Here is a 19,502-nt window from a genome sequence, read left to right on the forward strand (position 1 = left end):
GAAGCTCGCGTTCAATTTGATGATCTACCTCCCTGACAGAAATTCAGAACAAATGATGATACGATGCTGAAGTGCATTATGCGATTCAGGCAGGGTTTCCTATTAATAAATTTGCACCCAGGGTTCACAGCAGTGGCCTATTATGCAACTTTTTTGTCAACATTAGCTTGTACAAAAGGAGAAACACAGATCGGGGACACGCCTGATGAACCCTCCTGATGTATGGCTGGGAAGTGATATTTGAATCAATTCAGTCGGTGAGCAATTATGTTGATTATCTTCGAAAATTATGCAAAAACAGTCCCCACTAGTTACAGCAAATGCCAAGCTTCATTTTCTGTCTTCGACCATATAATTCAAACACCCAGATTTGATAAGATTTTCATTCACACTTTCAGACCTGATGCACCTGTCTAAGGAACTCAAATATACTGGTGAGGATTAATAGTCAAACTGTTTAATTTTCGTGTCCGCATTGCAAATGCAATATTACAAGTCGTCTGTCCGCTGCAATACATTGTGGTGATGGGACATTTAAAAAATGCCATACTGCCAGCTACGTAAATATCACTGAGGTTGAAAATTACAACAAGCTATCGCAGTTTTTGAAAAAAAAAATCATTAACATTCTCATGCCATATTCAGTGCCGCATCAAATACTATTAATTGGACTCACGACTAAAATCCCAAAATGGAAAGAAAGACGTTCCTATTAATTTGTTGGAATAATATTTGGTTGTCTCCGGGTGCGGTGGGAGGCATCAGATAGAATTTGCTTTTGCTACATGCCGCATCTTCTGCCTGGCATTAGTTGCATGACCTATATTAATTCCGCATGCGTCGTTCTGCGTATTCTTTGTTCCACCCATGTCCATTGGCATCATTGGCGTCAAACATTTGCCAGAGCAATAATCTACAAAGTTCTTCTTCCCCCACTTGTGTACAATTTATTTAATTGTACAATTGCTGAAACTCCTGTCCCATTCAACCTAGCAAGTTATGATGTGAGAAGTGCTGCAGCACTTGAGAACAAAGGTGATCATACATTGGCCTGTGCCAAAGCACACACCAAGTGGATGAGAAATTATAAATTGGTCATAGAAAATAGCTCTATTGGCTCGTAAGTAGCTTAGGGGCTGGTTTGGCACAGTGGGATAAACTCCTGGCTTGTATTGCAGAATAAGGCCAGTGCGGCTTCAATTCCCGGACCAGACTCCCAGAACAGGGGCCGGAATGTGGCGACCAGGGGATTTTCACAGTAACTTCGTTAAAGCCTACATATGACAGAAGCTATTATTATTTATTATTATTACTTCAAATTTCGGAAAGGCAACAAGCATAATTAAGGACCCCACGCACCCCGGACAGACTCACTTTCACCTTCTTCCTCCAGGAATAATATACAAAGTTTGAGTCACGTTCCTGCCGACTCAAGAACAGCTTCTTCCATGTTGCCAACAGACATTTGAATCGGCCCACCTCGTATTAAGTTGATATTTTCTCTGCACCCCAGCCATGACGGTAACATTACATTCTTCAGCCTCCTTCTGTCCTTATGTACGATATGTATTGTCTGTATAACATGCAAGAAACAATACGTTTCACTGTATACTAATAAATGTGACAATAATAAATCATATCAAATCTAAATCAAAGCTGGATTGTATGCATATGATCAGATAAAGCGTAAGGCGTGATACATCGAAACGAAGTTGGACTGAATGATGCCATGTTCCATTGTGAGTCCATGGTCATTCCCTGCAAAACATGTCAATGGACAGAACGCAAAAGGAATCTGTTCAAAAATCGATAATACTGTACATCATTGTTACCTTTTCTGTTCTCCAACGTGGGCACATTTCTAGTCGAAGGATAAAGATTAAAAAGCAAAATAGGACGTTTGCGTATTTGGTAAAAGTGAAACGAAGCATGACATACACGTGCACTTCTACCGCTCTTTTCGTTACCCAAAGCAACTGGCAAACATCCAGCCATGCCCGCAATATGTCAATGATTCGCAATATGAATTAAATATGTGAACGATTCCATTCAATTCACGTAATAGTTGACTGCGTCGTGAAAATGAACAAATAAAAATTTAACTCACATAAACTGAGCAATCATGCATGGTGTCGACCTAGAATCTAAGACCAGAACTAGATCTCACATTTCATCTGTGAAATGCAACTAAACCTCAGAACTGTGGTTGTTTGTTATGCTTGATAGAATGCTTCATGCTTTGGAGAGAAGGATAAACTTACGAACTTTTGACTACGAGACGAGTGTTTTGTCACTGATACGTACTTCGTCGGCATATAAACGAAGGAAATGAGGTATTGACAAAAACAATTGGCATGATTGCTAATATATTATTGTCAACAGGTAAATAGTTACAGTTAATTGCTGTACTAACGGACCTTTCCATTGCATTCAGAGCTCCAATTGGGAGAAAAATAAATTAAATATAAATTCCTGATCTTATTCAGTCTGGACGGATGTTATACTTGCTTCACTTTGGAAACAATCGGTGATTCTAAAACTATCTGCCTACAGCTGACCAACTTCTGAAGCTGAAGGAAAGCGGTAAGGTCATAACGAAGACACCAATTCGAGTTACTTATACTTGCATTGTACTCACAATTATACAAATTCCAAATCGGATTTGGGGAAAGCAAGACGACAACAACGTACAATTTAGAATAATTAAATGGTTCTAATGTTTCGTAGATCTTGAACAACGTAAGAAATTCGAAGGTAAGTATAAAGAAGGTATGAGTTTAGAAAACGCTCAGTATGTATTTTTAATTTTGGAACAAAAACCATTAGCATTTTTTAACACTGATCGACCATGAGATTTACTATTTTCATCTATGATCATCGCCGTGGCATCTACTGGCCTGGAATAAAACAGAAAGTTTATTTCAGTCCAAGGGACAGAAACTGCATTACCTTTCATTAAAAATATAGCTCAGTATCATTTCCCCCGAGAACAGTTGCACATAATTTATATACAGAGGTGAAAACTAGGAGTAGGACTAGCCCACTCGGACACTCGACCATGCACCACCATTCGATAAGGTCGTGGCTGATCTGGTTCAAAACTCCCGCCCTGATATACTTTCACCAACTTCGTTGTTGGAAATCTGTGTACTTCTGCCTTGAAAACATCCAAAGAGTCTGCCTACACCGAAATGTTGACGAATGGACCCTGAAAGGCTCAATGGACACGCTCATAGTGAAATTAATGTCTCCTCTTGTCTGCCTAAAATAGAATAATCCTGAATTTTAAATATTGACCACTTAGTTCTAAGTTACCCAAAGCATGATACATAAGAACGTAAGAACTAGGAGCAGGAGTAGGCCATCTGGTCCCTCGAGCATGCTCCGCCATTCAATGAGATCATGGCTGATCTTTTGTCCAGCCCGAACACCATAACCCTTTATTCTTCAAAAAACTATCTATCTTTCTCTTAAAACCATTTAATGAAGGGGCCTGAACTGCTTCACTGGGCAATAAATTCAATAGATTCACAGCCCTTCGGATGAAGAAAAACTCCTCCCAAACTCAGTCCTAAATCTGTGTCCCCTTATTTTGAGCCTAAGCACCCCAGTTCTGCTTACACCCGCCAGTGGAAACCACCTGCCCGCATCTATCCTACCTATTCCCTTCATAATTTTAAACGTTTCTATAAGATCCCCCCTCATCTTTCTAAATTCCAACGAGTGTAGTCCCAGTCTACTCAACCTCTCCTCTTAATCCAACCCCTTCAGTTCTGCGCTTAAGCTGGTGAATCTCCTCTGCACACCCTCCAGCGCCTGTACGTCATTTCTCAGGTAAGGAGACCAAAACAGAACACAATACTCCTGGTGTGGCCTCATTAACACCTTATACAATTGCAGAATAACCTCCCTAGTCTTAAACTCCATCCCTCTGGCAATGAAGGACAAAATTCAATTTGCCTTCTTAATCACCTGATGCACCTGTAAACCAACTTTTTCCAACTCATGCACGAGCGCACCCGGATCTGGACGCACAGCAGCATGTTTTAACATTTTATAATTTAATTAATAATTCATTTTGCTGTTATTCCACCCAAATAGATAACCTCACATTTGTCAACATTGTATTCCATCTGACAGACCCTAGCCCATTCACTGAACCTATCCAAATCCCTCTGCAGACTTCCAGTATCCTCTGAACTTTTTGCTTTACCAATCATCTTAGTGTCGTTTCCAAACTTGGACACATTGCCCTTAGTCCCCAAATCCAAATCAACTATGTGAATTGTGAACAATTGTGGGCCCAACACTGACCCTTGAGGGACACCACTGATTGCCAACAAGAGAAATACCCAATAACCCCCACTCTTTGCTTTCTATTTATTAACCAATCCTCTATCCATGCTACTACTTTACCCTTAATATCATGCACCTTTATCTTTTGCAGCAACCTTTTGTGTGGCACCTTGTCAAATGCTTTCTGGAAATCCAGATATTGCACATCCATTGGCTCCTCGTTATCTACCGCTCTTGTAATGTCCTCAAAAAATTCAACTAAATTAGTTATGTACGACCTGTCCTTTCTGAACCCATGCTGCGTCTGCCCAATGGACAATTTCCATCCACATGCCTCGCTATTTCTTCCTTGAAAATAGATTCCAGCATATTCCCTACTACCGAAGCTAAGCTCATTGGCCGATAATTATCCGCTTTCTGCCTACCTCCTTTTTTAAACAATGGTGTCACGTTTGCTAATTTCCAATCCGCCGGTACCACCCCAGAGTCTACTGAATTTTGGTAAACGATCTCTAGTGCATTTGCAATTTCCTAGCCATCTCTTTTAGCACTCTGGGATGCATTCCATCAGGGCCAGGAGACTTGTCTACCTTTCGCCCATTAGCTTGCCCATCGCTACCTCATTAGTGATAACAATCATCTCACTGTCCTCACCTGTCATAGCCACATTTCAATCAGTCACTGGCATGTTCTTTGTGTCTTCCACGGTGAAGACCGACCCAAAACACCTGTTCAGTTCCTCACTTATTTCATCATTGCCCATTATTAAATCGCCCTTCTCATCCTCTAAAGGACCAATACTTAAACTAGCCACTCATTTTTGTTTTATATATTGTAGAACCTTTTACTATCTCTTTTATATTCTGAGCAAGTTTACACACATAATCTAACTTACTCTTCTTTATAGCTTTTTTAGTATCTTTCTGTTGCCCCTTAATGGTTTCCCAGTCCTCCAGTCTCCCACTAATGTTTGCCATTTGTATGCGTTTTCTTTCAATTTGATACTCTCCCTTATTTCCTTAGATATCCACGGTCGATTTTCCCTCTTTCTACCGTCCTTCTTTTTTGTTGGCATAAACGTTTGCTAAGCACTGTGAAAATTCGCTTGGAAGGTTCTCCACTGTTCCTAACTGTTCCACCATAATGTCTTTGCTCCCAGTCTACCTTAGTTAGCTCATCTCTCATCCCATTGTAATCTCCTTTATTTCAGCATGAAACTCGAGTGTTTTACTTTTCCTCACCCTCCATCTGTACTTTACATTCCACCATATTGTGATCGCTCCTTCCGAGAGGATCCCTAGCTATGAGATCATTACTCAATCCTGTCTCATTACACAGGATGTGGAGATGCCGGCGTTGGACTGGGGTGAGCACAGTAAGAAGTCTTACAACACCAGGTTAAAGTCCAACAGGTTTGTTTCAAACACGAGCTTTCGGAGCACGGCTCCTTCTTCACCTGAAGAAGGAGCCGTGCTCCGAAAGCTCGTGTTTGAAACAAACCTGTTGGACTTTAACCTGGTGTTGTAAGACTTCTTACTGTCATTACACAGGAGCAGAGCTAGGACCGCTTGTTCCCGCGTAGGTTCAATTACATCGCGGATACATTCTAGAAATGCCTCCTGAAGGCTACCTTAACCGACCTGGTTAAACCAATCAACATGTAGATTTAAATCCCCCATGATAACTGCTGTACCATTTCTACATGCATCAGTTATTTCTTTGTTTAATGCCTGCCCCACCATAATGTCACTATTTGTTGGCCTATGGACTACACCGATCAGTGACTTTTTCACCTTACTATTCCTGATTTCCATCCAACTGGATTCAACCTTATCCTCCATAGCACCGATGTCATCCATTACTATTTCCCGGATGTCATCCTTAAATAACAGAGCAACACCACCTCCCTTATCATCCACTCTGTCCTTCCGAATAGTTTGATCCCCTCTGATATTTAACTCCCAGTCGTGACCATACTTTAACCATGTTTTAGTAATTGCCTCTAAATCATAGTCATTCACAATGATTTGCGAACTCAACTCATTCACCTTCTTCCGAATACTACGAGCGTTGAGGTAAATAACATTTATATTGACTTTTATGCCTCTGTTTTGAATCCCAACACCTTGATCAGTAACCTAAGTTATATTTCCTCTTAACTTCTCTCCTAGTTTTCCTTGTCCTTTAATCCATATCTTCATATAACAGCCTTCATGTGAGCCACGACTGCACAGAACTTTCACTGTTTCAATCAATTCGCCTGTTCATCAAACTTCACCGAATCAAGCCTAGTCACTTCAACATGTCCACATATACCAATTCACTCATTTCTGGTATTAAACTAATAATCCTGCTCTAAACTGATCCAAGGCATTTACAATATTTTTTTAAAAATAAGCTTCAGTTTCCTGTTCACCTGAAGCAGAAACCTCCCACTTCTATGTACAAAATGTCCTCCCCAATAAATGGTGACATCTTATTCACTCAACATGCGTTCCAGCCTTTGAGAGCGTGCAGGATGGGGAATAGATGGAGTAAACAGTCAGAGACTTTTTCCCCGGGTGGAACACACCATTACAAGGGGACATAAATTTAAGATAAATGGTGGAAGATATAGAGGGGATGTCAGAGGTTGGTTCTTTACCCAGAGAGTAGTGGGGGCATTGAATGCACTGCCTGTGGAAATAGTTGAGTCGGAAACGTTAGGGACCTTCAAGCGGCTATTGGATAGGTACATGGATTAGGGTAGAATAATGGAGTGTAGGTTAACTTCTTAAGGGCAGCACGGTAGCATTGTAGATAGCACAATTGCTTCACAGCTACAGGGTCCCAAGTTGGATTTCGACTTGGGTCACTGTCTGTGTGGAGTCTGCACATCTTCCCTTTGACTGTGTGGGTTTCCTCCGGGTACTCCGGTTTCCTCCCACAGTCCAAAGATGTGCAGGTTGGGTGGATTGGTCATGAAAAATTGTCCAAAATTCAATGATTAACCTAGGACAAAATTTCGGCGCAACATCGTGGGCCGAAGGGCCTGTTCTGTGCTGAATTTCTCTATCTCTATCTCTATCTCTCTCCATCTGCACTCCGCGATCCTCCGAAACGCCAAATATTGCCACCATTGGAACAGCTTTACCCCGAGAATCATTGACATTGTTTCTGAGAAGATTTTCCGAATCCCTCCATCTTCGGATATACCATGAATTTGTGGAGGTGATTCGCTTGCCGCCCTGCATAGCTCACGTGTCGATTATTTACTCCGGGAAATAACGGACTCATCTTAAACACCGTCAACGGCGTATGCACACCGTTAAACTGTAGGAGCCTCTGCCTCGCACATGATTAATGATCGTGACGACGATTTTACCATCGCATTGCTTCACTCCAGCGCCAACAAATCCCTCGCCCAAGCTCTTCTTCCGACTTCTGCCTTACATACTCCACTGAAGATCTCTCATCCATCAGCTCCCCATATATAATGTCACTTTTACCCTCCGCGATCCATGCCTTAAGTTCACCCACCTTATTCCGATATAATTGTATGTTGTAGCACCGGGGATGGCTACTCAGAAAACAAGACCAGCCCGTTCCTCAGATATTATCTAATTTGCAGAGAGTGAAACTAACTTCCCTTTGGAACTTGTTCTTCACCTCCAAATCCTGTAACTCCGCATACCTCCGCGCTGCAGAAAGGTCCATGAGAGATTCTAACCCCGCTTGCTCCCACGGCATGAATATCGAATCCAGTCCTGCCCAAATAAAGCTATGATTACCACAAATAGGCGCGCCCAAAGACAAGCCCCCAATTCCAAAGTGTTGTCGGCACTGTTTTACACCCTCAACGTTGAAACTCTAACTAGGTTCGTGTGGTACCTGGCTGGCGAGACCTAACAAGGCACCTGAAATAAAGTTCTCAAACACAATCCTCTGCACGAGCCCTCATCCAGTCGTCCCCACACCGATTTTCAATCCACCACACATTTCCTAACTTTTGCGACCTTTACGGCCCCGGAATAGTTCAGCACGTTTTGGAATGTTGCTTCCCTTCACCGGACATCCCTCTCCAAGAACACTAGTCTTTCCCGAGGTACCTTCCACGCCCATATAAACTCCGAGTTAATTTCATTGTCATTTCCAAAAAAGGATTTCGGCATAGACCCTTTGGACTATTTCAGCTAACGACAACGGCAACATTCTACACCTTTTAAAATCTTCCTTCATTCTCTTCAGCATATTTGTCAAGTTTAAATTTTGCAGCTGGGCCCACCTCTGCGCTACCTCGATTGCAGATATCGAAATCTAGCACCGACTGATTCAAATGGCTGCCTCCCCAAACACCTTCGCCGCCCGTCCTCACTCGTTGAGCGAATATACCACAGTCTATGCTGAATTAATATCCAGAACAATACCCTTTTCCCGTAATATTCCCATAATCGTATCAAAGCTGTTTATAGGGATCTAGATATACAGCAAGATATCGTCTGCGTCCAGGAACAATCGATGCTTCATTCCCCTCTCCCAATACTCATCCAGCTCACCCCCAGCCGCCTCCTATTCCCACCCCGGAAGCATGAGTCACTGCGAACGGTGCAATAGCAAAAGCAAAGAGCAACGGGATAGCGGGGACCACTGTCTCATCCCCTGCTGTATGCCAAAATATTTCAAACTAACATTAATAGTCCGGACACGCACCTTAGCATCCAAATACAGCAACGTCACCCAATCTACAAATCGCTGACCAAAATCAAAACCGTCCTAGCATCTTGAATACAGACAGACATTGGACCTGGTCGAACACTCTTTCCAGATCAATTGACACGGCTTCCTCCATTTCCTGCGCCCCCTGCCCAAATTTATAACTAAATTTAATAATCTCTGGAAATTAGCCCCAAAAAACCCCTCTTGGTCCTCCCAAATCATCCCCAGCACACAGTCATTTATTTGAGCTGGCAGTACCTTCGGCAATGATGATTCAGCATGCTACGTTTTATTGGTCAGAATATTGAATCCAGAACGTGGGACGTTTAATGAAGTTGTACAAGACATTGGGAAGACCACACATGGAATGACTGTTCAGTTCTGGTCACCCTATTACCGGAAGGGTATTGTTAAATTAGAAAGAGTACAGGAGCGAGTTCCGGACATGCTACAAGGGGTTGATGACCTGAGTTATAAAGAGAGGCAGCATTGGCTGCGACAATTTTCCCTGGAGCTTTGAACGCTTAGGTGTTACCTTTCAAAGGTCTATAAAATAATGAGGAGCATCGTAAGGTAGATAGTCAACATCTTTTCCAAAAGATAGAGGTGTCTAGAACAAGAAGGGATAGGTTTCAGGTGAGAGCTAGAGACACAAAAGGGAAGGGATTTTGTTTCACACAGAGGGTGGTGAGCATCTGGAACGAACTGCCCGAGGCAATGGTAGAGGCAGGAAAAATGTTTTCCTTTATAAAAAACTTAGTGAGTTACATGCACAGGTCGTACAGACGGAACGGGCCAAATGCGGGCAAGTGGGACGAGTTCAGTGATAGAAACTGTGCGGCATGGACAAACTGGGCCGAAACTCCTGTTTCCATGCTGTGAATATCTCGGACTCTATCACATTGCTCCACGTCATTGTTCTTTATTTTCAAATGGGCGAAATGGAAGACAGATACATCTCGACGAAGAAATCCGTACCAAACTGCTTATAAAAATCGCTCCACTCCAGGGCCTTCCCAAGATGGACGCCGCCATCTCCCTTTTTCATTGTGAGATTCCTCCAGGTGCTCCGCTTTTTTCCCACATGTTCTGAAAGAAGTGTTGTTAGGTAATTTTGACATTTGGAATTCCCCCTCCATGTACCCGAACAGGTGTCGAAAGGTGGCCACTGGGCGATTTTCACATAAACGGCATTGCAGTGTTAACGAAAGACTGCTTTTGCCACCAATAAGGATTATTATAAAAAAACACGATTATGGTGAACGAACTGCACAACAGCAAATCCATCGACGTCAGCAAACCACTCCCCAGGCCCTCCCCAAACCCAGCGCCAAGCAGCTCGCCAATGCAAACCCACGCCCCTCCCCCGCCAGCCACAAACAGAGAACCATCCCGACCAAACCACCACTTCTCCATCCACAAATCTAAGCTCCACCCTCCCACTTCGCTCAGTTACCTAGTCAACCTTCTAGCGTGGTGACCACACACGAGGCAACCGCCATTACCATCGTAAAGCTTTCCTCCTGGCATTCTGACAAGTCCAGCCCCGCTGCCCTCCCTAGTTGCTCAGACTACACTTCTCTTTCTCCTCTGACCCACACAAAACAACGAATGACTGCCAGTTTAAAAAATGAATAAAACAACTCCCACCGTTGAGAGGGTAAAGTAATACACGACATATTCAATTTAACAAATATAAGTCGTAACTACCAAAACAGAGTGCATAAAGCGCAATCAGCAAACATTGAAACCCGCATAAACGCAAACAATTCATCCACAGGTGTAACCACCCAAATTCCAATTTGCTCGTAGGTCCCCAAATCCATGCTCTCTAATAAACTGATTCGCCTCTTACGCTCTCAAGATAATGCTCACGATCCTACAACGTGACCCACAAATGAGTAGGAAACTACACCCCGACCCTCACATTGTTCCTGAATGGCCGGTTTGACCCCATTGACCATGGCGTCGCTTCGCTAATTACCTTCCCAGATCATAATAAATATACACCGCATGGCCCTCCGAGGTGCATTCTCTTGTCTCCATTGTCCTCCGCAGTATAGAACATAGAACATAGAACATAGAACGATACAGCGCAGTACAGGCCCTTCGGCCCTCGATGTTGCACCGACATGGAAAAAAAATCTAAAGGCCATCTAACCTACACTATGCCCTTATCATCCATATGCTTATCCAATAAATTTTTAAATGCCCTCAATGTTGGCGAGTTCACTACTGTTGCAGGTAGGGCATTCCACGGCCTCACCACTCTTTGCGTAAAAAACCCACCTCTGACCTCTGTCCTATATCTATTACCCCTCAATTTAAGGCTATGTCCCCTCGTGCTAGCCACCTCCATCCGCGGGAGAAGGCTCTCGCTGTCCACCCTATCTAATCCTCTGATCATTTTGTATGCCTCTATTAAGTCACCTCTTAACCTTCTTCTCTCTAACGAAAACAACCTCAAGTCCATCAGCCTTTCCTCATAAGATTTTCCCTCCATACCAGGCAACATCCTGGTAAATCTCCTCTGCACCCGTTCCAAAGCTTCCACGTCCTTCCTATAATGAGGCGACCAGAACTGTACGCAATACTCCAAATGCGGCCGTACTAGAGTTTTGTACAACTGCAACATGACCTCATGGCTCCGGAACTCAATCCCTCTACCAATAAAGGCCAACACACCATAGGCCTTCTTCACAACCCTATCAACCTGGGTGGCAACTTTCAGGGATCTATGTACATGGACACCGAGATCCCTCTGCTCATCCACACTGCCAAGAATTTTACCATTAGCCAAATATTCCACATTTCTGTTATTCTTTCCAAAGTGAATCACCTCACACTTCTCCACATTAAACTCCATTTGCCACCTCTCAGCCCAGCTCTGCAGCTTATCTATGTCCCTCTGTAACCTGCAACATCCTTCCGCACTGTCTACAACTCCACCGACTTTAGTGTCGTCTGCAAATTTACTCACCCATCCTTCTGCGCCCTCCTCTAGGTCATTTATAAAAATGACAAACAGCAACGGCCCCAGAACAGATCCTTGTGGTACGCCACTCGTAACTGAACTCCATTCTGAACATTTCCCATCAACTACCACTCTCTGTCTTCTTTCAACTAGCCAATTTCTGATCCACATCTCTAAATCACCCTCAATCCCCAGCCTTCGTATTTTCTGCAATAGCCGACCGTGGGGAACCTTATCAAACGCTTTACTGAAATCCATATACACCACATCAACTGCTCTACCCTCGTCTACCTGTTCAGTCACCTTCTCAAAGAACTCGATAAGGTTTGTGAGGCATGACCTACCCTTCACAAAACCATGCTGACTGTCCCTAATCATATTATTCCTATCTAGATGATTATAAATCGTATCTTTTATAATCCTCTCCAAGACTTTACCCACCACAGACGTTAGGCTCACCGGCCTATAGTTACCGGGGTTATCTCTACTCCCCTTCTTGAACAAAGGGACCACATTTGCTATCCTCCAGTCCTCTGGCACTATTCCTGTAGCCAATGATGACCTAAAAATCAAAGCCAAAGGCTCAGCAATCTCTTCCCTGGCTTCCCAGAGAATCCTAGGATAAATCCCATCCGGCCCCGGGGACTTATCTATTTTCACCTTGTCCAGAATTGCCAACACTTCTTCCCTACGCACCTCAATGCCATCTATTCTAATAGCCTGGGTCTCAGCATTCTCCTCCACAATATTATCTTTTTCTTGAGTGAATACTGACGAAAAGTATTCATTTAGTATCTCGCTTGTCTCCTCAGCCTCCACACACAACTTCCCACCACTGTCCTTGACTGGCCCTACTCTTACCCTAGTCATTCTTTTATTCCTGACATACCTATAGAAAGCTTTTGGGTTTTCCTTGATCCTACCTGCCAAAGACTTCTCATGTCCCCTCCTTGCTCGTCTCAGCTCTCTCTTTAGATCCTTCCTCGCTTCCTTGTAACTATCAAGCGCCCCAACTGAAACTTCATGCCTCATCTTCACATAGGCCTCCTTCTTCCTCTTAACAAGAGATTCCACTTCTTTGGTAAACCACGGTTCCTTCGCTCGACCCCTTCCTCCCTGCCTGACTGGTACGTACTTATCAAGAACATGCAATAGCTGTTCCTTGAACAAGCTCCACATATCCAGTGTGCCCAACCCTTGCAGCCTACTTCTCCAACCAACACATCCTAAGTCATGTCTAATGGCATCATAATTGCCCTTCCCCCAGCTATAACTCTTGCCCTGCGGGGTATACTTATCCCTTTCCATCACTAACGTAAAGGTCACCGAATTGTGGTCACTGTTTCCAAAGTGCTCACCTACCTCCAGATCTAACACCTGGCCTGGTTCATTACCCAAAACCAAATCCAATGTGGCCTCGCCTCTTGTTGGCCTGTCAACATATTGTGTCAGGAAACCCTCCTGCACACATTGTACAAAGAATGACCCATCTAATGTACTCGAACTATATCTTTTCCAGTCAATATTTGGAAAGTTAAAGTCTCCCATAACAACTACCCTGTTACTTTCGCTCTTTTCCAGAATCATCTTCGCCATCCTTTCCTCTACATCCCTAGAACTATTAGGTGGCCTATAGAAAACTCCCAACAGGGTGACCTCTCCTTTCCTGTTTCTAACCTCAGCCCATACTACCTCGGAAGAAGAGTCCCCATCTAGCATCCTTTCCGCCACCGTAATACTGTCCTTGACTAGCAGCGCCACACCTCCCCCTCTTTTGCCCCCTTCTCTGAGCTTACTAAAACACCTAAACCCCGGAACCTGCAACAACCATTCCTGTCCCTGCTCTATCCATGTCTCTGAAATGGCCACAACATCGAAGTCCCAGGTACCAACCCATGCTGCCAGTTCCCCAACCTTATTTCGTATACTCCTGGCATTGAAGTAGACACACTTCAAACCACCTACCTGAACACTGGCACCCTCCTGCGAAGTCAAATCTGTGCTCCTGACCTCTATACTCTCAATCTCCCGTACCCTAAAACTACAATCCAGGTTCCCATGCCCCTGCTGAATTAGTTTAAACCCCCCCCAAAGAGCACTAACAAATCTCCCCCCCAGGATATTGGTGCCCCTCAGGTTCAGATGTAGACCATCCTGTCTATAGAGGTCCCACCTTCCCCAGAAAGAGCCCCAGTTATCCAGAAATCTGAATCCCTCCCGCCTGCACCATCCCTGTAGCCACGTGTTTAATTGCTCTCTCTCCCTATTCCTCATCTCACTATCACGTGGCACGGGCAACAACCCAGAGATAACAACTCTGTTTGTTCTCGCTCTGAGCTTCCATCCTAGCTCCCTAAAGGCCTGCCTGACATCCTTGTCCCCTTTCCTACCTATGTCGTTAGTGCCAATGTGGACTATGACTTGGGGCTGCTCCCCCTCCCCCTTAAGGACCCGGAAGTATCTGTTCCTTATCCAGATAGTGAAGCAACCGCACAATGTTCACCCTCAGTGGTTTTCAATTTTTGGCTGCCTCAGCGATTGAGTACCTAATTCATTTCAGGGGATCTGTAGAAGGTTCCTGCCGCAACACCTTCTCAAACACCATTACCACATAGGCTGTGGCCTGCGCTCACCAGATCCCCTCAGGAAATCCATGGACGTTGAGATTCGATCTGGTGAAGTGATAATGCACCTGAGCTTCTTCCGGTCCTCCCCAACCAACACTATCTCCACCTCAAGTGAGGCCAACCGATTTCATGATAAGCTATCGACTCATCTACCTTCTCGGGCGACGTATTCTGTGCCTCGAACCTTTGCTCCACTCTTTATGATTTCCCGACTACTCTCCCTTATTTGCTGCATTCCTGTTTTTTTTTAAGTCCTATGCTTTCCCCAACGAAGGCGAATTCTGAGTTCTCAATACTCCTATACAATTATCACCCTTCACAGAGATTCAAGAGCATAAGAATCTCGCCGGTAAGGTTGAAGTACGGACCGGTTTAGAAAAGTTTCAGGGTATTTTTACATTATTGGAAGAAAATACACTTGCATTTTCTCGATCTTGATTGGACCAGGAGATTGTACACTTTGATCACTTTTCCGCACGGTGGAATCCACCGGATTGGAATAAACAACAGACATCATCCAATCGCATTGGAAGCACAACGACTACATTGCCGTATCATTAAAAGAGCTTTCAGGCCTGGACAGCCCTGTAAATCTCATTTGTGTAGGAGCATATGAATTTGCAGCAAGGGTACGAAAGGTAGACTTTGGTGGATGCTCTTCCATTTAATAAGATCATGGCTGATTTGAGACGAACTCCACGTCTACGTCCCAAGCCTTCCACGGCCTTCATTATTGAGAATATGGGTTGGATTCTCCAGTTCCCTGTCGCGTGTTCTCGCCGGCGTGACGTTCTATGGCAGTGGGATTAAACAATCCCACCGCTTGTCACTGGGATTTCGCCATTGAACCCACCTATGCCACCGGGAAACCGTGGGCAGGAGTGCAAGGCCAGCAATAAAAGTGAATTGTGAACAGCCGGAGAATTTGACGTCGCTCTAACTTGACTTCGAACCTACCCAAAGACTCTGCCTTTACTGCCTTTGGGAGGAATGGAGTTCCAAATGCTGAATGCCCTTTTATAGAGACGAAATCATTCTCGTATCCGGTTAATAGGGGCGAACCCTTCAATTTAAACGTTATACCCTAGTTCTAGATTCTCCCAACTGCATCAGTATCCTCTCCATATTTGCCGTGCACAGACCCAAAGACTCGTGTCAGTCTCCGTCAAGTTGCCAAGCTCTCTTCTGTACTCCAATATTTATTGAAAAGAAAACCCGTTCAATCCGGATATCAGCCAGTTACCCCTTCTCTCAACTTCTTCTAACGCAATTATATCCCTTCTTAAAAAATATGACTAACACTGTACGCATTACTCCAGTTGTTGTGCCATCAGTTTCGTGTACAACTGAAGCACAATCGCCCTATTCTGTGCCTATTTGCATTCGCAATTAATGATAAAATTCTTCTGGCTTTCTTAGTTAATTGCTCCCCTTTTACTCGACGTGCCTGACTCGTCTATCAGGATACATCCATCCATCTGAATCTTATAATTTTCACAATTAGATAATATATTTCTCATTTGCATCCTTCGGGCCAAAATTGACAATCTCACAGTTTGAAATGTTTTATCTATTTTCGAGATCGTGTCCCAATCGCTTGATCTATCTAACTTTGCTTTCTCCTCGTCACAACTTCCTTTCCTGCCTGCCATTCTAACATCAGGTACTTTGGAACCAACAGCTCCTGTCCTTTGTCCAAGTAATTTGCGTCAATTGTGAGCAGTTGAGGACATGCACTGATCCACGTCACACAGCACTGGCTCCATGCCGCTCGGTTATTAGGTGCGTGTGCCTTTGCCAACGTTTTGCCAATTAGATTAGATTAAAGATTAGATTAAATTAACAGTACAGCACAGAACAGGCCCTTCGGCCCTCGATGCTGTGCCGAGCAATGATCACCCTACTCAAACCCACGTATCCACCCTATACCAGTAAACCAACAACCCCACCCCCTTAACCTTACTTTTTAGGACACGACGGGCAATTTAGCATGGCCAATCTACCTAAGGCGCACATCTTTGGACTGTGGGAGGAAACCGGAGCACCCGGAGGAAACCCACGCACACACGGGGAGGACGTGCAGACTCCGCACAGACAGTGACCCAGCCGGGAACCGAACCTGAGACCCTGGAGCTGTGAAGCATTTATGCTAACCACCATGCTACCGTGCTGCCCGTGAATACTGGCTCGATATTCCTTTTTTAACTTGTAACTAGGGAATACTTTATCAAAAGCTATGCGTTCTCGCCTTACGTGTATCCCAAACGTGAACAATAAAATATTCCCTTGAAAAGTATGAAACGTGATGGGTTATTTGGTATTTTGATCTCGATCAAAGATTTCCTCGGATTGACCGCATGTTTGATTCACTAGTAATACATGTAAAACAAATTGAAATTCAAGCGCTAAATTACCAAATCTATGGAGATGTGGAGACATTGTATATGACTCCATGAATATTTTGAAATGATTTTGCTGTTTAATCATGTAGATAAAACGAAAGATGACAACAAGACTGGTAAACTATATCGTAATGTTTCCACTCTCTAATAGTTGAAAGCGTCTAGATTTTTAAAAATATAGGGCCGAGGTAGAAGAACAATTAATCCCATTTAGACACCAGAAAACGTTATTTCTAAATGCCCAATAATTTCAGAGAAACTGTTAACTGTCTTGGATTAAAGCTATTTTGCTGCCATCCAATTGAGAACAAGACGGGTACAAATTCACAGAACCCGTGAGCATAATAAATGATTTAATTTCCGAACATCTTTCGTTCACAACATTCAGCCACATTTGATTTCGGCTGATTACATTGACAATATGCTTCTTTGTTGAAAAACCGTCCTTGTGCAGCCGTGTTTTGTATTCAAAAGATATAATAAGGAAACTTGTTAACTGTCGCACAATTTACCGCACATTGCTGTGTTACACCTTGAAAACCGCTGCAATAGTACGATTGAATGCGAGGCAATTGCTTCGTCAGGTTTACCCTCTCTTGCAATAAGCGATTGACATTTTTAATAATAATAATCGCTTATTGTCGCAAGTAGGCTTCAACGAAGGTCTGTGAAATGCCCCTAATCGATACATTCCGGCGCCTGGGCGGGGGGGGGGGGCTGCTCGCAACTGCGAAGACTCCGGGGCTCGACACCCGACCAAAGCTGTGTCAGCCTCAGTAGGGAACATCGCATGTGCTCCCTTGATCATGATTGTTCCTTAGCTCGTGCGTTGTGGTGTGAACCCATTTGGAAGCATAACATCCGTCGAACGATAAATACAATTTCAAATCCTTTGGGGACCATCAACATTGTAAGGCTGGACAAGACGCTGTGCGACGATTCTGATTAATCAACCCTTAAATGTTGAACAATGTGTCCCGTGGATTTGACGGTCGTTGTTCTTCCTGTATATACCTTACCCATTTAACGAGTCTGGGAACCTGTATGAAGAGACGCAGGGCGGCATGCAAAAGTTCTTCCCAGTCAACAAAATGCAGGCTTGAGCTTTGAAATTAAGACCCGGTAGCTCAGGGGCAGGAAAGCGTCCCACAACAACTCCAGATCCTTAAGTATGAACCTGTCTTGAAAGTTTACAAAATATTCTATGGAAGCAGTGTCGACCTAATATAAAATCAGGCTGATATATTACGTTCCGACTGAGAATATGGCCCAGATAAAACATTCTTAGCTGCAACATTAAGTAGGCACAAATAAACGTCATTATATGCAACATCTATTCTTTGAATCCTAGGTATTTTGATTTGCAAAAGTAATTTTGGAGCGGCGGTGAAGAATCGGGAGATATGTGAGAGAACTAGCGTCCTACCCACACTCATTCGAAGCTCGCGTTCAATTTGATGATCTACCTCCCTGACAGAAATTCAGATCAATTGATGTTACGATGCTGAAGTACATTATGCGATTCAGGCAGGGTTTCCTATTGATAGATTTGCACCCAGGGTTCACAGCAGTGGCCTATTATGCAGCTTTGCTGCCAACATTAGCTTGTACAAAAGGAGAAACACAGATCGGGGACACGCCTGATGAACCCTCCTGCTGTATGGCTGGGAAGTGATATTTGAATCAATTCAGTCGGTGAGCAATTATGTTGATTATCTTCGAAAATGATGCAAAAACAGTCCCCACTAGTTGCAGCAAATGCCAAGCTTCATTTTCTGTCTTCGACCATATAATTCAAACACCCAGATTTGATAAGATTTTCATTCACACTTTCAGACCTGATGCACCTGACTAAGGAACTCAAATATACTGGTGAGGATAAATAGTCAAACTGTTTAATTTTCGTGTCCGCATTGCAAATGCAATATTACAAGTCGTCTGGCCGCTGCAATACATTGTGGTGAAGGGACATTTTAAAAATGCCATACTGCCAGCTACGTAAATATCACTGAGGTTCAAAATTACAACAAGCTATCGCAGTTTTTGAAAAAATAAATCATTAACATTCTCATGCCATATTGAGTGCCGCATCAAATACTATTAATTGGACTCACGACTAAAATCCCAAAATGGAAAGAAAGACGTTCCTATTAATTTGTTGGAATAATATTTGGTGGTCTCCGGGTGCGGTGGGAGGCATCACATAGAATTTGCTTTTGCTACATGCCGCATCTTCTGCCTGGCATTAGTTGCATGACCTATATTAATTCCGCATGCGTCGTTCTGCGTATTCTTTGTTCCACCCATGTCCATTGGCATCATTGGCGTCAAACATTTGCCAGAGCAATAATCTACAAAGTTCTTCTTCCCCCACTTGTGTACAATTTATTTAATTGTACAATTGCTGAAACTCCTGTCCCATTCAACCTAGCAAGTTATGATGTGAGAAGTGCTGCAGCACTTGAGAACAAAGGTGATCATACATTGGCCTGTGCCAAAGCACACACC

General features: G+C 43.6%; 1 protein-coding gene across 1 annotated transcript in view; it reads left to right on the top strand.

The window, feature by feature from the left end:
• The window catches only part of LOC119976764 (spindle pole body component 110-like), a 546,263-nt gene that overhangs the window by 390,729 nt on the left and 136,032 nt on the right, over nucleotides 1–19,502 (top strand). The window contains exons 42-46 of the mRNA XM_038817508.1: nucleotides 399–434; nucleotides 2,554–2,583; nucleotides 2,728–2,754; nucleotides 17,084–17,110; nucleotides 18,831–18,866. Coding sequence (XP_038673436.1) covers nucleotides 399–434; nucleotides 2,554–2,583; nucleotides 2,728–2,754; nucleotides 17,084–17,110; nucleotides 18,831–18,866 — 156 coding nt within the window. The remainder of the gene's footprint in view (nucleotides 1–398; nucleotides 435–2,553; nucleotides 2,584–2,727; nucleotides 2,755–17,083; nucleotides 17,111–18,830; nucleotides 18,867–19,502) is intronic.

This window comes from Scyliorhinus canicula, chromosome 13 (assembly GCF_902713615.1).
Source record: "Scyliorhinus canicula chromosome 13, sScyCan1.1, whole genome shotgun sequence".
Lineage (NCBI taxonomy): Eukaryota > Metazoa > Chordata > Chondrichthyes > Carcharhiniformes > Scyliorhinidae > Scyliorhinus > Scyliorhinus canicula.